General features: G+C 43.8%; 1 protein-coding gene across 5 annotated transcripts in view; it reads left to right on the top strand.

The window, feature by feature from the left end:
* Positions 1 to 19,602, top strand: part of USP32 (ubiquitin specific peptidase 32) — a 117,864-nt gene that overhangs the window by 55,829 nt on the left and 42,433 nt on the right. For all 5 annotated transcript variants that reach the window (XM_080982755.1, XM_080982758.1, XM_080982756.1 and 2 more), the window contains exon 5: positions 3,354 to 3,513. In XM_080982755.1, the coding sequence (XP_080838881.1) occupies positions 3,354 to 3,513 (160 nt within the window). The remainder of the gene's footprint in view (positions 1 to 3,353; positions 3,514 to 19,602) is intronic.

The raw sequence follows: 19,602 nt of genomic DNA on the forward strand, positions 1-19,602 counted from the left end.
CCTTCTCTGCTGGATTTTGGTAGCCAGTTAATCTCAGGAGGACATGCAACCTGCCACACACTGGAGGGCTTCGACATTTTATTGCTCTTGCAGTTGGGGTTTGTTTCTTCAAATGGGAACAGACATGGTTGTATCTTCAAGGCTGCTTGAGGGGGTGTGATTATTATTTCCTGCAAAAAAAGAGGTTTGTTTCTCTTTCCAGCCCAGCCCAGAGCCACCTATGGCAAATATTTATATTTTTCCTCCTTTTCTCAAATGATGTCATGTGTGATGGCAGATTTTTAAAAAAAATCTTTAAAAATAATCTTTTTTTTGCAGCATGTGGTTGAGCAAGTGTGAGGGGCTGTTTGTTCGTTCCTTTCTCCCAGCTAGGCTGAGAATTCTCCTTGGAGTTACATGTGAAGTGGTCCATTCCATGCTGATTAGTAGATGGTGATACATGGAAAGAAAAGGGTGATGCAGAGATACTTGTGTTCAAATGACTATGGTCCAGCCCAGCCTGATTTGGTGAAGTCCTCTCTGCTCTAGCAGGGAGGAGGTGATGGAGAGCCAAAATCAGCTTTCTTTTTCTCCCGTGGTGCGGTGTGTGCTGCATCTGATGTGCAGGAATGTGAGTGGCCACACTTATTTGTCCACGCTTGCTGGAGTGGCCTCTGGAGGTTAGCTAGGAGGTAATGGCAAAAAAAGGCTAGCTACCTTGTTGTAAGAACTGTAGCCAGGAAATGTGTATAAAACATTCTGGGTCCTTGGAGGCCCTCCCCAGTGCTTAGGACTGCGTCCGACATGTGGCTGATGGGGCCAGGCCGTGATTGGCTCTAGGCCTGGAGTTGGCATGGTGTTTGACTTGGGGTGCTGGAACTGGGAACCTGTCAGCCAGGCAAGGACAAAAGGCTTGGCATTGGGTATTGATACCAAGCCTGCCCAATCCAGAGGCTTCATACCGCTTGCCTATTGCAGGGCTAAGTTCTTTCTTGCACATAGCTGTTCCCTTCTGCTCCTGAAGAGGGCAGTCACGTCTTAGTGCACCCACTTCGCACACAATAACTAACCAGGCTTGGGCCACTGAGATGCTCTGATAATGGTGACTTGGAAGCCCCCCGGTATGCTTAATGCTTGTACCAGGCTGAAATTTCCCTTCTAGGGAAGTGACAGGTGGTTTCTGAAATCAGGGGTGTCAAGGTCCCGCTTTTGCAAAGACCAGTAAAAGGGACCATCCAGTACCCCTGGCGGCGCTATCATTTCCACTCAACAAGGACTATTCAATAAGATCAGATGCTGTCTAAGAGAATCCTCAATTTGCATGCATTGCCTCTTTCAGGTTAGGGGCTCCCAGTGTGGGACACCCCCCGCCCAAGCAACATAAAACCTGCTTGCTGAACCTGCCATTCCATTAAGTTGGGAGGATAACTTATTAAGATCCGTCCAGCATCTGTGAAATGAAATATTTCCTCAATCAATATGCATCCCCTCCTCTCCCCCACCCCCGGGGAAAAAAAGCATACTTCTTAATAGTAAAATTATTTCTGCAGAAAAGTGCCCGAAAGACTTTGTCATGATAATCACATTAGAGAGAGCCACGTGTGGGCTATATTGCTTCTTACCAAGCTGTGTGCTACTGATAAGCATGTTTGAGGCAGTATCTGACCTTTTTGTGGCAAAGGGTTAAAACAAAACAAAACGCAGCCCTTCTTAACTGTAATCTCTGATCTTTTTGTTGCTTTGAATGTAGTAGCAGGCCTTGTGTTTGAAAAGCAAGCTACCTGATGTGTTGGAGAAGTAGCTGTGAGGGTTTTTTTTTTTATCCTGTTTTTTGAATCAGGCAGTTTGCTGCCACACATACATTATAATGAACTGGTGGGGAGGGAGGAGAACAGCCGCCAAAGCTGCTCTCTATATTAATGAGAGAGGCCCTGGCGGATTTCTCCCACTCCACACACCAAGCAGAGTGCTTGAGAAAATTATTTTTAATATTATAATACAAGTAGCTGAAGGGCCTGGTAGTTAGTATAGCGGGTTTGTTGCCTTTCATTTCCCTCACATCATCTTCCTCGTCTTCTGGCTTGCAGTTGCCTCCTTAACACCTCTCTAGTTGCCATTGGCTTAGCTGCTCTGATGTCATGGGCGCTGGGGCAGCCTGTGGGACTAGGTAGCTGAGAGTGGGGAAAACTGGAAATGATCTGAATCCTTGGGCCATTTGGTAAATTTAACCCCTCTTTGTTTATAACAGAATTCGGTGGGCTTTTGAATGGCATCCATTCAGTGCAGATTGGTTGTGATATTTTGGTAAGGTAAAGGTAAAGGTACCCCTGCCCGTACGGGCCAGTCGTGTCCGACTCTGGGGTTGCGCGCCCATCTCGCTTAAGAGGTCGGGGGCCAGTGCTGTCCGAAGACACTTCCGGGTCATGTGGCCAGCGTGACAAGCTGCATCTGGCGAGCCAGCGCAGCACACGGAAACGCCGTTTACCTTCCCGCTAGTAAGCGGTCCCTATTTATCTACTTGCACCCGGGGGTGCTTTCGAACTGCTAGGTTGGCAGGCGCTGGGACCGAGCGCACCCCGCCGCGGGGATTCGAACCACCGACCTGACGAACGGCAAGTCCTGGGCGCTGAGGTTTTACCCACAGCGCCACCCGCGTCCCAATATTTTGGTACCTTTTACCAAAGAAAAATGGGTGTTTGCTGCATGTGTGGGTGATTCTGTGTTTGCAGTTGTCTACCACTAAATTATTTTGAAAGAAGAAAATAACCCGGTTCATACATCACTTTAAATCATAGCTGAAATAAACTACGGTTTAAAGGTGAACATCCAGTGTGCTAGTGCATGTTGTGGAAATTGTTTTGCTCCTCCCTTGCTGCTGCTGTGCTTCCAGGAAGCAAGCTAAGGGCCAACTTAATATTTTTTTGGAATTTGGGCTCATGGTTCAGTAGGAAACTGTCCTGGTGTCCTGGTTCAGATTGGGGGTACAGTCAGGATCGGGACTCGACATCCATTTTTTTCTTTAAAAGTGGTCAATTCTAAGCACTTTCTTAAAAGTATGAACACAACACGCAGTTTGGCCTTAAGCAGACAGCCACCTGACTTTCCCAGCAACTCACTTCCTGTGTGTAACACTCTTGAGTATGCAGGTGCCTTCACCTAACTTATATCTCAGTTCTCACTGCAACAGCCCTGCAAGGTAGGTTGCGGCTGAGAAAGAGTTGCTTATGGCCATCTGTTGGGTCTGAACTAAGGGATTCTTTCCCTGTAGGCTGTACTACAGTGTACCAACAGCAGCAAACAACTGAGTTCATTAGCAAATACAAACTGCTTTGCTCAACTCATCCTCCTCCCCTCTGCTTTTTTATTTTTTACAGGGTGAAAAGGTAAACTTTGAGAAATTCAAAACCTGGCTGTGGCAAAATAAAGAGGCCTTCACGTTTTCCCGCTGGCTGCTCTCAGGGGGAGTGTATGTCACACTTACGGATGACAGCGACACCCCGACTTTTTATCAGACCCTTGCTGGAGTCACACACTGTAAGTAACACTTGTTCTCAAGGAATTGCCTTACTTCCTGTTATCTTTTGTAGACTCCGCCCTGATTTTACTGACATTGTGCCTCTGCAGCTTCTCCTTGGGGATTGTTCAAGAAACACATCCTTTTTTCTTGCACATCAGCTTAGTTACTGTGGCAGCCTTCTACAGTTGCCTGGACCAGTTGAGTGGAAACCTGTAGCCTTACAGAGGCTGCTGGACTCCAGCTCCCATCCTACTTAGTCATTGGCCATGCTGACTATGATTGCTGGGAGCTATAGTCCAACAGCATCTAAAGGGCCACAGGTTCCCCATCATAGGCTTGTTATATTTTGCTAATTCTCAAAATGGTATGTTCAGTTGCGTTGGGGAAATCGATTTCTCAGAGGCGTCCAGTCAATCCTTGTAGGAAATGGGTTCCCAAGCCTACGACCCCTGGTTTGGGTTGATAACTTCTGTGTTGACTTAATGGGGTGTCATGTGTTGCCCTGGGATAGGGATGGGGAATTGGCAGCCCTCTGGATGTCATTGGAACTCTGGTTCCCATCAGCTGCAGCCAGCATGGCCAGTGGTGATGGGAGTTGTAGTCCAACAACATCTGGAAGCCCGCAGGTTCCCTACCCCTGTCATATGACATCCAAGAATGTAGGAAGAATTGAGGCAGCTTGCTTTCATACTGGCACATATTGTCATTTCATTTATATTATTTATTTATATCCTGCCTTTCCACCAAGGAGTTCAAGGAAGTGTACCTGACTCTTCACCCCCTTGGTATTCTCGCAACAACACTGTGAGGGAGGCGAGAGAAAGAGAGAGAGAAAGAGAGAGAGAGAGAGAGAGAGAGAGAGTGTGTGTAACTGGCTCAGGATCTCCCAGCAAGTTTCATGGCTGAGTGGGTGATTTGAACTTGGGCCTCCCTAGTTCTAGTCTGATGTTCTAACTTCTGCTACACCACATAGGCTCATCATAATGATTGGCAGATGTCTTGGTATTTTGGAAGGGGAAATTCCTAACTTCCCACTGGCTGATTGTTGCCAGTCCAGTGACTGAAGAAGAAAACAATATTTGGAGTAGCTGAGCATCTTTATGGTTTTTTTCCTCTTGCTTCTACACTTCCTCTTAGTATGGTGCTTCATTAAAGAGGAGTCATCATGTGTAGATCTCCCTCCCTCCAGTAGATATGTTCAGCTTGACCAAAACACTGGGCTTCATAGATCTCCTTCACACAGGGCATATACATTGTTGGCATCTGTCTGTCTCGAGAGACAATGGAATGTGCCTCTGAGGGTGAAGTCAAACCACTGCGTTAGCTGCACCAAAGTGACCTCCTCAGGGCGCAAGACGAGGCAGTGTGTATGGAGGTTCTGGGCTTCTCAGACAACAAGACCCCCCTTTTGGCCTTGCTGGTGGGGTTCAAAGGAAGTCGGAGCAAGACATTTGGCACCAGCTTGGCTGCAGGAGTTGCTGGAAAGAGGTGTACAAGGCGCCATCCAAGGTGTCTTAGGGTCTCCACTCAGGATTTATGTAGGGTTTACTCCTTAGCCTTTTCTTCTCCTGAAGATACACAGGGCAAGCAAGCAATGCATCATCCTGTGGAGCTTCTTGGTAGATACTAGTAGATACTAAATAAATCCAATTATGATTCTTCTACCCCATCCCTTAATTTTAATACAGTCACTTGAGACTTCCAAGTTTTCTTGTTCACACATGCTGACATTTTTAGCTTCCCAGGCCCACAATTTTGATGCTTAATTGTCTTGTTAGAAGAAGGCAAGAGCCTTCCATTTTTATTTTAGAAGGGAACATTGGAAAACTGATTATTTTGGGTTTGCGCTGTTGGAGGCACTTTTGGAGGCACTGCTGGTAAAAGCCAGGAGCACTTTTATAGCTTTCTGAAATATCTGTATTTGCCGTGGGATTTACAGTCTGTGCTGGCTGTTTCAGCAAGAATTGTAAGTGCTGTGAAACAGAGCGATTTGTTTTGGAATTTATGAGGCCAAGGAAATGAGGAAACAAATAATTCCTAGGTGGCTGGCTCACATTCTTAGGTTCTCATCTTTTCTATGCCCATTTTTTGGGAATTGATCTGTTTTTAATTTAGAATCAGTTTAGTTTTTGCAGTTTGCCGATGTGAGAGATGAGCAAATGAAGGACAGGCTCTCAACCCCTTGAAATAGCTGTTTGACCTCTATATGAGCCTATTCGAGTTTGCATCAAGAATGCCTAAAACGTTTACTCTCATCTTCAGTACCATTGATTGTGTCTTTCACAGCAGGCTGGCCAACCCCACCTATTTGATGTAATTTCTATTTAGAGTGGACCTGGTGAATTCAGTGGACTAGTGTTAGACATACCCATTAATTTCAGGGGTCTACTCTGAACAAGACTAATGTTGTATACAACTCTGTGCCACCTTTCCACGAGTTTACCAGAAAGCCATTCCATCACATTTTTGCATTAATCTGCAAATTTTCTTAAGGATTTTCATGAAAGTTCATATTTAAATGCATATTCCCTCAGAATATGCATTTAGGAATATATTTTCGGTTGACGTCTTTCACTGTATTTTGATCTGCGTTTTGAGCTGTACAATGACTTTGATATTGTGTTCTTTAAATTGCTGTTACCTGCCCTGGGACCTTGTGGTGAAAGGTAAGCAAGAAATGGAATGTCTAATAAAGAACATTCTAGGAGTGGCTAACCAGGTTTCAATCGACAGATGACTCTGAGCAGCACTGGTTAGGGCAGATGAAGTCATTATGTATCACAATTCATGAAGATATTCTTCAAGTATCCTTAGTTCATCAACCTTTCATTAGATTACTGTCTCATGACAGTACTGAGATGGTATCTCCAGGCGGAACTGGGGAAGGCTCCCACTCTGAAACACTGGAGAGCTGTTGCCAGTTAGGGTAGCCAATGAAGTGCCCTCCAGCTCTTGTTAGACTACAACTCCCATCATCCCTGACCATTGTCCATGCTGGCTGTGATGGAGATGATCTGAGGACACCAGTTTGACTACCATGCTGGCCAAATCTGGCCAATGGTCTGACAATGATGTGGTTCCAGCTTCATGATATACCTCATCTGTTGGCAGGGTGCTCAGCTTCTGTGACAATATATCCTGTCGCTCTCTCCAAGTCATTACCTGGGGAACAGAACGACCCCTGAAAATGCAGAAGTTGACTGCCCTTGGTCTGGTGTCCTTCTTTAAAGCAAAAACTGGGGAAGAGCTAAAAAATGACCCCCAGATATTTATCATGGCCTGTTTTGTGAATGGCATAAGCTAGTTGCTAAGCAACTGCTGCTAGTCCCCCCCCCCCCCAAAGCTGCTGCGAGAGTTTCTTATCTAAGGTCACGAGGGGCTTAAGGCTGCAAAGAGGAGTGACGAGGCAGAGTCTCCCCCCATCCTTGCTTTGCTTATCTATTATACCTCCGCTGATTTCCCTTGTGGTTGTGAAGGTCATTAAAAAACGTCACATTACAAGAGGCACAAGGCAAATTGAGCAGTGACAGAAAACCAAAACAAGCTGGGATGCCTCGAGATTATAGCGTGGGGGGTATGGACAGAACATTGGCCCAAAGGCAGTGGATGGCTTGAGTGTTAACATAAAAAGGCTTCTCCTAGAGAGCAGTAGCAAGGCTTGGAGCCAAGCTGGTTGAGCTCTCAGCCTTCCAGTTAGTAGGCACCTGGATGGCAAGAGAGAGCATGGATCCTTCTGGACATGGGTCTTTCTTCCCCTACTGCAAGAGGATTGGTTCACAGTGTTTGCTAGGTTGTCTTCTGCCTGGAAGAATAAAAATCTGTAAATTTTGTATAAAATGTGGGTGTATATATACATGAGCACAAGCATCATCACCATTAGGAGAGATATTTTGGTGCCTCTTTAAGATGGTCTCCATGTACCCTGAGCCCTTGCAGATAGTCGCTTCCATAAATCACTGTAATGGTGAAACATTGTGTGGGTCATTTCTGCATTATGACTTTCATGGCTGGAGATTCTTATTAAGATTGGATAATTTAATCCGTTTTCTGTATTTGTACACTGACTTGTGATGCCGGGTCAAAGGTGGTGGTATAAGGTGGAAGGTCGTATTTGATGCCAGGTGTGTTGCGGCCAAAAATTTGGTTGCAAAGGAAAAGTTGGGAGCATTAAAAGCTTTGCTCCTTGGCAAGTGAGGCTCGCTGTCAGTTCTCATTGGTCTGCACTGTGGCCGGCGTCACATACAACAAGCCCCTGTATGGATCAGCTGCATTGCAGAGTTTCCGGGAACTCTATAGCGTAGCCAGTCTCTGCCCAAAGCAGGGCCTCTAGTAAGCATTGGTCAGCTGATTGGCACTTGTAGCAAGACCCACAAAGAAAGGCTTCATTTGCTCATGTGGTTTGATTTGAAACCTTCAGATAAAAGAAAACGCTTCACCATGGTGGTATCAGGTGGGAAGCTATACCTACCTGTCAAAATGGGTTAGGGGAGGTCTGGATCAGTTGTTTCTGGCTGAATTTTAGGAAACTTTGGGAATCAAGATCTGCTGTGGCTTCTTTTTACCATTTTAGTGAAAATGCCAGAGGTCACTGGCACAAGTTAGTTCATGGCATGATGTAAATCAAGGATGAGGAAACCTGTGGTCTTTCAGTAGTGTCTGGACTATAGTTCCCATTATTCCTGATCATTGGCTGTGTTGGCTAGCACTGATGGGAGTTGGAGTTCAGCAATATCTGGAGGACCACAGGTTCCTCATCCCTGATTTAAATCAAGTCAGGAACTATCTCTTGCTGGTTTTTCTGTCAAAACTATTTGGCAAAGCCATGAAAAATAGCCCTGGTTAAAAATAGGCAAATGTTATTAACTTTGATTCAAGGGAGTAGACAGCAAGCGTTTACTGTGAAGCTCCAGTGGCTCCATTTAAATTAACTTAATGAGCCAAGATATCGAGGAAACACTAACCAAAAATATATATTAACCCCCCCCCCAGTAAATAACGTTCATGTTGGAAGGCAGATGACTTTAATTATGTTTCTCCCTGGCCTAGAATTACAAAGGGAATTTTGAAGTGTCACACCAAGTTGCACACACTTGCCATTTTTAATCAAATTCTGTTCCATTTCATTTAAACCATAAATATTCTTCCAGGGTAGCTGCTGAAGTTGAAAGTTAGTGTAGCAGTTTTTGCAGCTTGGGCTTGTTTTTATGGCTTTGATTTTTGTGAGATAGTAAATTAACTTTTGGCACACTTCCCTATGTGTTAACTGTTAAACGTTTTAGCCAAGGGAAAGGGAAGTTATCTTTAATTGGGATATTTACAGGGTTCTCAGCATAATGCACTAAAAACAAAATTTTGCAATCAAAGGTGATTTCTTCAACTGGTAATATACTGTGCAAATCAGATTTGTGTCAAGTGTCTTGTACTGATTGATTTTGCTTAATCATTAGTAGGGAAGGGATTCAGGATACTGAAGTCTTTCCTTCCAGTAGCAGGAAAATTTATTCACTCACCGCTCTGAGCTTATCTGTTCATATGCATTCAGAGTATAGATTAGAAAGACTAGAAATGTTTTTTTAAAAAATAAAAAATGGAAGGTTAATACCATGAACCTTTTCGTTTTTCACAACTGATGTGATGCACATTAATTTAATTCTAGATGATAAGCCTCCAGGTAGGGACAAATCTACATTCATTTTAATTTTTTCTGTCTTACTGTTCCTCCCTAATAAGATCAGAGTGGCTTACAGTAAAACATGGTCAAAAATAAATCAACCGCAGTGCCTAGCCTATAATGATATTGTGTGTCTCTGTGTGTACAGACTGGTTCAGGCAATCATATCTTGGCTTAATACACTGAGATATGAACAAGCCTTCCGGGTGTGTACATATCCCTTTGCAGCAAGAGCAAACTAAACAGATTGTCTTCTATTAACCAGAGTTTGGTTATTATCTGAACCGGAAAACAATGTCTTTAGAACAAGCCAGGATATGAAGCCAGCTTCAAACCATGGCTTCCTGCCTTGTCTTCTTCTGAAGCTATTCACCATATTATATTTCAACATATGCTGCTGTTCAAAACCAAAGGGCTTCTTAAAGCGGTTCAAAATTAAAAGGTAATGAATAAAGATATGGTGACAGTACGGCATCATCAAAATACCATCACTAAAATCACATATAAATAAAACATTTAAAAATCTAATACTAACAGATCAGAAAACAAAACAAATAAAATAACAGCCACTCAAACCATAGTTTCCTGGTTTGGACATAACAGGAAGTGATGATCCCAGGTTTGTCAGTGTTAAAGCAAGGATCCAAGAGGCTGCATTCTGAGTCAAAAGGCTCCTACTGAGTCCAGTGGGACTTACACCCATGTAATCGCTTGCAGCATTACAACTGAGGTCTGCATGAAATTGCACCCTAGGAGAGAGAAAAGTCTAAAGAGAAAAGCACACTTCCTTTGGTTTTAGGTTGATGTCACTTCAGGAGACATCTTTCCCTTATGTCCAAAACAGGTGAGACTCATTTTTCTAAGGTAGCATTTCCCCCCTGCAGTTTTTATAAGTACTTGTATTTTTTAAAAATAAACTTAATTAAAAGACCTGCTGGCTGATTAATTTGAGGATACTTTTATTCGATTCAAAGAGATTGAAAGTTGCAGCTCTAAAACACGTGTGTGTGTGTGTGTGTGTGTGTGAGAGAGAGAGAGAGAGAGAGAGAGAGAGAAGATGAAACACATACACATTGTAATGAATTTCTGAACAACAAACCAATAAATATTTAAGCCAAGCCCTGATTCACGTATTCCTCACTGTGTTGTAAGCTTGGCTTCTAAAAAAGCTGTCTGATCACTTCTCGGACGGGGGGAGCACATGGCTGGTGCGTGCTTCTAAAAACCTTTGGCTCAATTCCTGGCATTTCTGATGAAGATATCTCAAACGGCTGTGCTGAGAGAGACCTTCTGCATGACACCCTGGAGAGCTGATGGTGATCGGAGCAGAGAGCGTCAAGCTCAAAGGACTCAGTGATTTGCCTCAGTAAAAGAGAACTTCATTTTGTATGGTTTGCTGTGAGGATTTGATCCAGAAGTCACTATAACTCTGGGCAGAATTTGTGGGGTTATCCCATTGTGGGAACATGGCACCATTTGTCCATCAGGCCCAACACTGTCTACTCTGACTGACAGCAGCTCTCTGGGGTTTTAGGCAAAGGGGGTTCGTCGCCCCCTTATGGCCTGCTATCTGATCTTTTTTTTTTACTGGGGATACCACAGATTGAATCTAGGAGCTTCTGTCTGCAGAGTCAGGGGCTCCATCTTCCTCCTAAGAGGCTACATTGTTATGTGCTCCCTGTGGGGCCCAGCAGCCTCTCCACCTCTGCGCAGGTCACTGGTCCCTATAGCTCAATGCTGTCTGCTCTGACCGGCAGTGGCTGCCCAGGGTCATGGGCCAAGAGGGATCTTACGTATCGCCTGCTGCTTGGAAGAGATCTGTGCAGCAGGGGGGATGACTCTCCCAGTGTTATGAGTGAGACTTACAGGGGAGTGAAGATTTAATTTTTTCCCAATGTTTCGCTCCAAAGTGGGTTTTTTTAAAAAAAAGTTTTTCTTTCATTGCAATAAGAACAAATAAAAAAGACAAAATAAAACACTGCAATACGAGTTCATGCCAAGATTAGTACAGATTTCATTGGTCCGATTATATAATCAAAGAGCCAAGTTTTAAGTTGTGTAATTCAGAGGAAAGTTGCAATATGTATTGCGTAATTTTGATAGTGTGGGCAAGATTTTTCTCCTGCCCATGCATCTTTCTTGCAGCTGCAGAATAGCTTGGCTCATGTTCTTTCCTAGCATTCCACCTTACCCTTTCCCCAATCAGTCAAAAGCGGTTGTGCTTTTCTGGGCAGAGGAGAGACTTTATTTTGACCCTGAACGGGCACCTCTGTCAGAAGCTCCCAGGGGTAGGTGTGCCCTGCAGACTTATGAAGTCCAAGCCCTGAAATTATTGACCCGAAGATCTGGAGGACTGTGTTGAGGAGAGGGTAGATTTGCTTCACATTGTCCTTGTTCATCCTTCTGTTCATCCCCCACCCCAACCAATTGTCTTACCACTTTCTTTGTCTGAATTATCCCACAAGGCTTTTGACAGCAGACCATCTCTCTTAGTATTATATGATGCCGTTACCTGCTCCGAGCCAGCGGGTCGAGAAGGGCTGTAAATCTCAACTAAAACAAAAACAGCAGAGCAAGACGTCTCACTGTTGGGCTTAAACTGGGAGAAATAAAGAGTTTGTTTCCGTCAAATGCTCTCTGGGAGGGCAACCATAGCCTCCTTCAAGCCATTCTGAGTCATTAATCACTGCAAAATGCTTGTGTGGTGTCTCATGCCGCGGCGCTTAAATAACACAGCAAAGCTTAGCCTCTGGAGATACCTGCCATGGATGTGTACCTTGGCTGTTCAAAACTGGTAGGTTGGGATAGATGTAAATTTTTGGAACTGGGAATTCATTTGTGCATTCAGGGAGTGGGGTGTCGGTCGGTGGTTCAGCATCAAAGACCACAGTGGAACTCACTAGGGTATCCTTAAATAATTTCAGGCATCCTGTTACGATTCACAGAAAACTCAATTTTGCTTGGCTGGTGGTGCCTGGCTAGAAAGAAACTTGTTAGCTGTAATCCCTTTTGCCTTGAAGCATTTGTCTGGAGCGTTTTTTTAAATGACGGTATCTTTCTTCAACAGCAGTGGGCAATGTCTTACTTCATTTCTTACCGTATTTCTGCCTTGCCCTTTCCTTCGCAGAGGCTGGATCTAAGCACATCAGAGAATCGTTTCAGTTAAATGTGTTGTAAACTTTGTATGAAAAACTGGGTTGGCAAGAATGGAACTCCACAGCGCCATCTGGTGTCACAGTGTTGTAATACAATGCATAGAAAGTGCCTTTTCTTTGCCAATGTAGCGGAGTCCAGAGTTTAGAGTAGCCTTCTCCAGATGCTTTGGAATTCCAACTCCCATCAGCCCCAGCAAATTCACCAAGTTGGGGAAGGCAGGAATAGGGTTTCTTCTCTCTTGTTCTTCCATCATTTTATCATTGAGATTGAGTGGCACAGGGTCACCTAGTGACCTTGGTGGTTGAATGGGACTTTTAGCCCTGATGTCCTCAGTCCTAGTCCACATTTCCATACAGGCTTTAGGCCTCTTTCAGTACAGTTTGGAATAGTTGGCTTGTCTGCCATTTCTGTCTTGTCACCTGGCACACTTAGTTGACGGTAATGCTGGGAATTGCTTAGTTCAACTGTTGCTTTAACCATGAAGGTTTTAGGTAACACCAGGCATAGCACTAAACTCTTTATAGTTCATCTACAGAGCACAATGCAAAAGGTCCCAGGTTCAATCCCTGGCATATCCTGGTAAGGCTGGGAAAGGCCTCTTGCATGAAACCCTGGAGAGCTGCTGCCAGTCAGTGTAGACAACGCTGAGCTAGATGGACCAGTATAAGCCAGCGTCTTACGTCCCTTTGTTCACACATCATTGTAAGCCATGACTTACTGTAAAAGAGCAGTATGTGAAAGCAGGCTGCTGAACGAATCCTGTTTTGCCTCCGCCCTACATGGATTTGAGAGCAATAAGCGATGAGCCTCACAATCCAATGCTCATGGATGGTTTCTCTTCAAACCATCAGTACATCAAGAGCAAAACTTGGCTGCCATTTGTGGTTTGTTTGGAGAGAAATCATGTGCATTGGCTCACATGTAGTTCCTTAATACAGCCACAAATAAAGTAATAACATAAAGTAACCACAAGAGGCAGCAGGAGCACCAAGCACAGTGATTGATCACTGCACATGATCCAAAGGTGTTTTGACTTTCCACCAGAATTCTCAAATTATTTATTTATTGGAAAGATTTCGTAGGCTGCTATCGAGCAATTTCTCTCCAGGCAGCTTTTGCAATAGATTACTGAAGTACATCTTAATACTGCCAGAAATTAACACATGCTAATAGAACGCAAAGTAACTAATCATACCCCGTCCGTCAGCAGAGAGGTGAGAAAATAAATAAATAAATAAATAAATAAATAAATAAATCCTTGAAGGAGAAGGCAAGCAGGAGCAGGTATGCTTTTCCTAAAGCCCTCTAAAATGCACTGTAGGATTACAAGACAAATCTATTATTAACAGCCATTTGTCTGGTCACCTGTGATGAGTAACAATCTTTTTCAGGTGATCAGGCAAAGAAGCTCATATACTGGAAGAGAGTCCTTTTTCTTCTTAGCTCTTTGGTGTACTAAATATTACTGATAATAGACATAAGTAGACTAATAAGCTTTTTGTGGGGCCCCATAACTTACAATATATTGGGATACCCTTTCTCTTAAATGACCAGGTTAAAAGACCATAGGTGACTCCAAACAAGCAGCAGGCACCTTCATGTATGTGTTTTTGCTTGATAACATAAGGGAAGGGAGAGATGAAAGTGCCTGGGCAGGCTTCTGGCCCCAAGGCAAAACCCTCCTAGTGTGACATAATCTCCCATCTCTCCACCTTCTGATCCTCTTAGCTGCTGGGTCATTGCCTGTCACCTTAACTAGATCTTGTTGCCTCGGATCAGTTAACGAGTTGTCTGCTGGAAAGTGGCAAATGGCAGGGTTTCTTCGAAATGCGTCCCCAGGATTGCCTCTTGGCCGAAAGGCGGCTTGTTTGGCGACATGGAGCGGTTCCTCTGGGTGTCAGGCCGGAGTTGGCCGGGAACTCTCACCGCGAGAGTCGTTGATGTAGGCAAGGGGACGGCTGAAATGATGGGAATATGGTATGCTGCGCCTGTTGTGAACCAAGGAGAATTGTCCCATTAGGTGGGTAAAAACATCTGAGTGGGGATTGGACGGCTGCGGGAGACTCTTTGGGGTCTGAGAACCAAAATAGTGTGTGGGGTGTGTGGAAGGGTGCTTCATAGTCAGAATGCTTGTAAGTTGGGGGTAGAAGGGAGTCTACCGTTTTGTAGAAAACAGGAAATTGCCTCCTTATGCCGCAACTCCTCAGGATTCATATAGGGTCTCTCCTATCTCTACTTGGAAATGCTGGGAATTGAACCAGGGAACTTCTGCATACAAAGGCAATGTCTACCACTGTGTTCCTAAGAGCTCTAGACTGGGACAAGGGAGCAGAGGTTGTAGGAGTTAATGGTGTTGAAAGAAATGACTTGAGAGGCTTCAAGATGCTGTGTTTTTCATTTTGGCTTTTGTTACATACACCTTCATTGACTGTAGTCTGCTCAGATACGCATAGATAAAAGTTCAGATCGGCAGAGATGTTTAAGTGTCTTTTTTTTTTAACGACATTCAGTTTAGAATTTTTAGGTGCTCCTACTGAGATACAGGTTGTTGACTTAACCAGAGGCTTGTTGGAGCTGGGACTTCATCCTTTAATGCTGCCATAAACTGATTTTCAAGGGAGGAAAGTATAAAATATTAAGCAGACTTGGTCTTGTTTAATAACATCTCTAATCTGATTTTTTTTTACACAAATCCTACATAGAAACCACATCCTGGAATGGAAAAGACAAGTTCAAATCCCTTTTGCTTCTCTTGCTGAGCAGATCAACAGCTGATGGATGACAGTCCTTCAGATTGCTTCTCCCCCACCCTTGTTTGGGTGTTACTGTATATTGCTTCTGCAAAGGAAAATGATGACTTATCTTTAGCATTCCAAGAAGGCTTTATCAGGATCTCCAACTGCATGGATGCTTCTAGTTGCATTCAAGCGAATATTTACCCACTCAGTGCATCACGGTCAGGGCTGATGTTCATACAGCCTTGAGTCAGAGCTTACACATGCGCCCCTGCTTTTAAACATTACCTGCTCAGGTGAATGCCTGGACACAGCCAAGAATTTTCCAACCTCCTTTTGCTGGGTATATGTTTAAATTGAATTTATATCCTGTTTTTTAGGAGGCAACTTCTCACAAGGTAGGGTAGAAGGTGCACAAGGAAGCCACCAAAGATAATACAAAACTACAATTAAAAACCAAGGCGTGCACACCCAAAAGGCCTCCCATCCACTTTGATGAAGGATGCATAGAGTATGTGGTGCAGATTCTCATATGCAGGAGAGCACCAAATCAGCTGTTTGTGAGGAAAGAAGATCTAGGCAGCTGCTTGAAGTAGAGATGGGGAACCTGTGGCCTTCTGCATGTAGCTGGGCTACAGCTCCCATCATCTCCAACCATTGGCCATGCTGCCTGGGGCTGATGGGAGTTGTAGTCCAATGGCATTTGGAGAGGCCCTGGCAGCTGGGAGGTTGGTTAGAGCGGCAGCTGTGTCATGGAAGCCTGCTTTGTTCATACTGACTCTTTCTGATGTGTGGTCATTGCTCAGTGTGGCTTGAGTATTCTGAATTTTGTATCGTATGCTTATTGTATTTCAATGCTGTCCACTGCTTTGGTATTTTCCTGTGAGAAGCAGTGCTCTTTATTTATTTGGTGTATTTATTATCCACCCTTCACCGAAGGTCCCTGGACAGGTTACAGCAGGATAAAAGCAATAAAAGCTAAATGATAACAAACAAAACTACTATCAGCTGATCTATAGAAAGTATAAAAGAAAATATAAAGTAGGGCATTCCTTAAAGCCTGTGTAAAAAGATATTCCTTTGCGTGTTTCCTGATTGTTACCCAATGTTAGGGCCAGGTGTACATCAGGAAGTAGTGGAGTTCCAAAGTTTGGGGGCTGCCACAGAAAAGGCCCTCTCAGGTGCCTCTGTCTCCCAACCTCCGAGAGTGACCGAAACACCAAAAAGGTCTTTCCTGCATACAGATAAGCATAATAAATAAATATGCACAACAGCTGTGGCTTATTTTTTGAAATAAGGCAGGGCATCTTGGAGTTACATGTTCATCAGTGAGGAATACCACAGCTTTTTAAATAGATAATGGAAGAAGGCTAATCTGGAGAGGGCAGCTCTGCGAATGATGGACACGCTTTTGTAAGCAGTGTTATACCATTGTTTTGAGGACTGTTGAGACATGAATAATATGTAACTGGTAGGATGTTATATGAAAGTGCACAGTACTTCCTGGGTTGTTAATATGCCATGTTTAGGGGCAGGAATTCAGTTTCCTTCTGCTTTGACTTCATTTATTTAAGAATCAAGTTTCTAGACCCGATGACAGCTAGAGCAGAGATTTTTTACTAAGTGTGCAGTGGATACACCATACACAGCATTGAGTGCATTATTTGAAAGCCTGGACTGACGCACTATCTGTGAATTTAGCCTAGTCACCAATTCTGCTGTTGCAATTGACTGTTTTGCTAAATACATAATCAATAGCTTGAATAAGAAAATAATTGATGTATGATTTTGAGCCACATGGTAAATGTTCTTTTCCCACTTAGTTGCAGCTTTTGCCTTGCAGAAAACAGCTAATCTCTTTCTAGGCGATTTGAGTCCGGTCAATAATACAGTGGACCTATTTGTCTGCCATTCCGTGAACGTAGCAGTTCTGCATTCTCATCCTTGTTAGCCATTTTTCTAAAGATGACTGCTTAGAAAACACACTTCATTTCTTTCACCTTGATTTTCCAACAATCTCTCCTTGAAAGAAATGCAGATAAAATACTACCCCCCCCCAAAAAAGAGAGAGAGATTATATTGGCATAAGGAATTAAGATAACACTGAGGAAACCATTTCATGCAACACTGAGCAAAATATAACCCACTAAAGAACACAGTCTGTCTTTACGTTTTTAGATCTTGAAATGTTTTAGGATACTTAAGCTAGTTGCTGTGGCCATTTTTATAATTACTGTTTTCCTGTTCTATTACAGTATTTTATTTTATTTTTTTAAAAAACACTCTTCCTCCCAACTCAGCCTAGACCTGCCCTGCTCCTTTTATAGACTGTTGAATTTTGTTGTGTTTGATCAATGAGAGTGAAGTAAAGGTGCTTATTACTTTCTAAATGTCAGCTGTCAGAACAATTGTGTGTTGTTTTTTTAAAATGGTATGCTAGCTCTTAAACTTGAGAAGCCAGTGAAATAGAACAAAACCTGCTAGAGACTTTGCCCAGAGAGGCGCCCAAGTCCAGCAGGCTGCACAGTGATGGGCTAATACCACTGGGAGACACCAGTTTACCCCTTTGGTGTTTTCCCTTCTGGGACACCATTAGAGTAGCAACCACATGAAAGAGGCAGATGGATGCTGGAAGGGAAGATCTCATTGGCTGCAAAAAGGAAAAGCACCCAAGTGGGAGCTGGGAGGCTCTATTTTCTGGGGTGTGTGTGGCATATTTCTTCTAAGGAATTTGAGGCAGCATACGTAGTTACCCCCCTTTTGTCTTCACAACAATCCTGTGAAGTAGGTTAGGCTGAGGGGTAGTGAATGACTCCAGGCCATCCAGGGATCTCCGCAGATGAGCAGGGATTGAACCCTGGGTCTTGCTAGTCCAGTGTTCTTCCAATCCAGCCTTTCCTGACCTAAAGATGTTAGACTGATCATGGGTCATGCCCGCTGGAGCTGATGGGAGTTGGAGTCCAACCTAATTGGGAGGGTTGGGTTAAGACTGCTACACCACCCTGGCTCATCATCTGAAGAGCAGGGTACCACAAATGGAGAGCAGGAGACAGCAGCAACAGTTGCTGTATTGGCCTGGAGGCAGACAAGGGAGTGGAGCCTGGTAGATCAGGTGCAGCTTCTCCCCTATTTGTTCGTTTTCCTATTTCACTGTCCTCCTAGAATGTGAGACGCAAGTTAGGTGGATCCCTTGCATCCCTAGAAACTGACCATAGAGATGAACAGATTCTGTGCAAGGCTCTTGCCCATTTGAATTTTACCAAATCTATGACGGCCTTGTTGGGTGAGGAAAACTCATGTTTGTCTGCAATCCTGCTTGCCCTTTCTGGGTTTCTAGTCCACTGGAGAAAGAGGAAACTCATAGCGTACAATGGCCTTGCTGCTTGCTTCTCTGTGTGGTCCATTGCAAGCGTGTGTAGGTTTTTGTTTTGTTTTTTGTTCCTTTGTGGTAACTGGTCCAAAGAGCTGAAGTTTAATCCTATTATAAAGCTGGCATGGGTTTAAGGGCTCAGGACCATCTGGGAATGAGATCACGCATGGCAATGCTTAATATAGACAGCTTTGTTACTAGATATTCAAAGCGCTTCGTGTACGCAAGTCTTAGGTGCTGCTGTAACTTTCCCAAATGTTTGACAGTGAAAAATATGGCGCTGAAAAACCTTTGAAGCTGTCCTGATCTTGTCCTCTAACTTACTTTCCTTGTATTTTGCATTGTTGTATCCCAGAGGGTAGGGAATCTGTGGCCCTCTGGATATTGCTGCACTACAACTCCTTAACTAAACAACTCTGTATGTAGTTTACAAAAACTCATTAACAATAATGTACAGCATTTCAACACCTTCTACCACATAAAAATCTTAAATAATATATACAGTGCCAAAAAAATGATGACTTGTGCAACTCAGTATCTCAAAGCCAAGCCGGATATTTCTGAAATAAGTCTATGAGAGAAACTCTGTGCGTCTACTTGCGCTGGTGCAATCCCAACGGAACTCCGACGATGAGATGCTTAGATTTCAATCTCTGTTTCATGAATCTTCTTCTGGTTGGCCTGAAAAGGAACTATACAATGGCAATTCAATGCTCCACCAAACAGATCAGCTCCAACCTTAGAATGGCTCTTTGCCCACCATCAGCACGTGGCCCTCAGCAGGAAAAAAGGTTGCTATCCCCCCTGAGTTAGCTGTTTTAGGGTTGGCATTAGAACAAGGAGCGATTCACCCAGTATTTTGCTCTAGAAGGGAAATGGGGCAGAAATGTTTTAGTAGATGGAGCAACACTCACCTGTTCATATAGGGCAGGGATAGGGAACCAATGGGCATCCACGTTTTATTGGACTCCAGCTCCCCATCAGCCTCAGGCACCATGGCCAATAGTCTGGGATGACTGGAGCTGTAGTTCTGCAGCAATCTGGAAGACCATAGGTTACCCTATCCATAATATAAGAGTTTAATAGGAAAGGGGTAATCCTGGGGGCAGGAGAGTAAGTGTGACATAAGCTCTTTGATGACTCCCACATACCATTTTTCAGTAGTTGTTTGTCC

The sequence above is a fragment of the Podarcis pityusensis genome (assembly GCF_964106645.2).
Source record: "Podarcis pityusensis genome assembly, chromosome: 15".
Taxonomy (NCBI): Eukaryota; Metazoa; Chordata; class Lepidosauria; order Squamata; family Lacertidae; genus Podarcis; species Podarcis pityusensis.